This window comes from Mandrillus leucophaeus, unplaced genomic scaffold (assembly GCF_000951045.1).
Source record: "Mandrillus leucophaeus isolate KB7577 unplaced genomic scaffold, Mleu.le_1.0 Scaffold15, whole genome shotgun sequence".
Lineage (NCBI taxonomy): Eukaryota > Metazoa > Chordata > Mammalia > Primates > Cercopithecidae > Mandrillus > Mandrillus leucophaeus.
Genome location: NW_012101476.1, coordinates 9166307 through 9169360, shown reverse-complemented (window position 1 = coordinate 9169360; position 3054 = coordinate 9166307). Strand labels below are relative to the sequence as shown.

Genomic DNA, 3054 nt, shown 5'->3' with positions numbered 1-3054 from the left:
TTTCGTATATACACCAGGTATGAGAAGGACTTTTTTTTTTTTTTTCTTTTTGAGACAGAGTCTTGCTGTGTTGCCTAGGCTGGAGTGCAGTGGCACAATCTCGGCTCACTGCAACCTCCACCTTCTGGGTTCAAGTGATTCTCCTGCCTCAGCCTCCTGAGTAGCTGGGATTACAGGCATGTGCCACCATGCTCAGTTAATTTTTGTATTTTTAGTAGAGATGGCGTTTCGCCATGTTAGCCAGGCTGGTCTCGAACGCCTCACCTCAGGTGATCCGCTCGTCTCGGCCTCCCAAAGTGCTGGGATTACAGGCATAAGCCCCTGCACCCGGCCAAGTCTCCATTCTTACATCGTGCACTCAGCTTCTCTTTCTTTCTCTTTTGGACAACTGATCTTTGAGGACACTTGGCTACTCAGACGTCCTATAATCGTAGAGTCCTACAATAGGAAACCTGTTAACCTGAAGACTGGATCTTTTAAAACAACATCCATCCTATAGCTAAAAAATTGGGATTTTTTCATCTTAAAATTTCATCTGAAACAAAAAATTCACGTCTGTTCTGGGTATCCGTCAGGTGTAGTGGACACCTCTAGATATTCTTGATGCCGGCATCCTGTAGACCCGCCACCTCCTTTCCCAGGTCACAGGGTGTTTCTGTTTTCTATCAGACACTGTCTCTTCATTTTATCAACACGGCTGCTCTCAGAAGTTCTCCACATCTTTGTTCCTGGAAAAGGAAATGGCGTTTCCTGGAGGGGATGACACGTGGGCGGTGAGGTTCCACTCAGTACGTTAAACACACACCAACTTTCAGCTGTGTACTTCTTTTCCTCTTTCAGGTTCTACCCTGACGTTTCCTGGAATAATGCCGAGGACTGCCTGTCGGGTAGCCGCTTCATTCAGTTCACTTCATCTCGGAAGCACCTGACCCCTGCCTTGGATTCAGCGGCCCTCCTGAGAGCTGAGGAAGGAGGAACTCCCATGTGTCTGCTCCCGGAGCCGCCACAACCCATTTTCCTGCAACTCGGAACCTGGAAAAAGGAACCCAGGACGTCACTTTGCTTTTGTTTTGGACCTAGTTGGTGATTATACTCTCTCTTCCATGGAGACTACCTCTTGCATCCTTCCTTCTATATGAGATTTAGGATAGAAATTAAAAAGAAAACATTTTATTTTGAGTCTTGATTTGGAGAAAGGTACTATTCGGGGAGAAGCAGGCTATATGATACACATAGAAAATTTGAGGACAGAGTTACTTAACAAGGACATTTCTGTCTCTGCAGCAGTCACAGCTTGGAGGAAACCAGTTTGCACTATTTGATGAAGAATTGGGCCACCAAACCACTGATACTTTCCTAAAGGTTTGGCAGAAATTGTTTTTCGAGTGACTCACCAGAGTCCCTAGAAGAATCGGCATGGAATTAGAGGACAGTGATCTACCCTAACTGAACACATGAGCGATGTGTGAAGTCTAGTGTCAATTTATTCAGAAAATATCAAAATTATTTTGGGAGCTATGGGTCAGAGTTGATAGGCACAAACAAATAAACAAACAAACAAAAACATAGGTATTTTAAATTCACAGCTTGGATAAGAAAAAGGGAGATGTTGTCATTTCTCTTCTTCAATCCAACTTTAGATTTTCAAGCCGGAGAAAGATAATTAGAAGTCAGAAATTGTTATTGCCAGAAAAGAGCCCTGAACCCTGAAACAAACAAACAAACAAACAAACAAACAAACGAAAAACCGGGCCCTCCTCTTGGGGAGTGATGAACCTCGATTACTGTTGATAGTAAAACTGATATCAACTCTTCCAGGGAAAACCAGTGAAAGGCGAACGTAAACCTTACCCTAGATTAAGGTCTGAAAACTGTTTACAATATATATTTGAAAGTTCCATTATTTAAAATAAGTATTAGACATGCTTTGTAATGTTAAGTTACTTTTAAAAATCTTACACAAGGGAGGGGAAGTATGTATTATTCCTTCATTTAAAAAGAGATAATGTGTGAATATTAGTTAATGTTTATCGTACATTTACTACCTGTGTCGAGGCATAGTGTGACACACTTTATTTCAATTATTTAATTTGGTTCTAACAACGAATCCCCTGAGCTGGATAATATCCTCTTCATTTTACAGATGAGACAATTGAGCCTTGGAGGTTAAACAAACGATTTCCTAAGCTCATTCAGCCAATAAGTGGTAGGGGACTGCTTGACACCGGTCCGATTGATCCTCAAATCCATGATTTCTGCCATCATATTCACAGAAACAAGACAAGAGCTGAAATTATAGTCTGACTCTTGAAACAGTCAAAGAATTGTGTATGTTTATGAAAGTTCTGATTAATAAGATATTCTGAGGACAAAAGACATGGATAGATGGGCAATGTGTAGATTAGAATGTATCACAATGTCCACTAAATAATAAAACCATAGAAAATGAAATTTAATCCTTACTGTGTAGAATATTTAGAGTAGATTTTTTTTTCCTGGGTATCAGTTACTATTACGCTATACAAGAATGAAATTAAACAAGAAACGGTTCCTTTGGTATTTTATTTTTTTAAAGGTGGGAGTTATGAAAACAGTATTTGCCATCTGGTTTTAATTATGGCTTTGGAAATTCTATGGGTACAATTTGTTGTCATCGTTGTTGTTACCACTACCAATACAGAGACTCTAATTGTGACATTAGTTTCTAGATCAGATAGTGAATAATTACGTTTTCAATGTTGTCTTAACACAGATAGAAGTTAACAGGATATGCTTCTGGTGTGTTTCTGGATTCTAAGGGTAGAACCAACATAAAACTAGTCAGTCCAAGTATTTCCAAAGATCCCCCAGACACAGTTCTCCTGGATTTGGGAAGCCTAGAGATATTAGCAGAACAACTATGGCCCAAGTGGGTATAAAATTTTGTCTGAAATTAAAGAGATATTGATTAGATAATCCACAGAGACTGCTTTTTAGTGATTATCTTCCAGCAGGGTAAAACAACAGCAACCTGAAAACCCAAAAGACCACACGTTTTAATGGCAAGTCCTCCCC

The 3054-nt window shown here is 40.0% G+C and overlaps 1 protein-coding gene across 3 annotated transcripts in view; it reads left to right on the top strand.

Moving 5' to 3' along the window:
* Nucleotides 1-2550, top strand: part of LOC105535714 — a 4943-nt gene extending 2393 nt beyond the window's left edge. For 2 of the 3 annotated variants that reach the window (XR_001005489.1, XR_001005490.1), the window contains one exon: nt 841-2550. Coding sequence is in view for 1 of the 3 variants with exons in the window: in XM_011974909.1 (XP_011830299.1) it covers nt 841-1083; nt 1285-1360 (319 nt within the window). In the remaining 2 variants the exon portion in view is untranslated. The remainder of the gene's footprint in view (nt 1-840) is intronic. The other variant, XM_011974909.1, reaches the window with a different exon arrangement.
* Nucleotides 2551-3054: the final 504 nt, after the last annotated feature.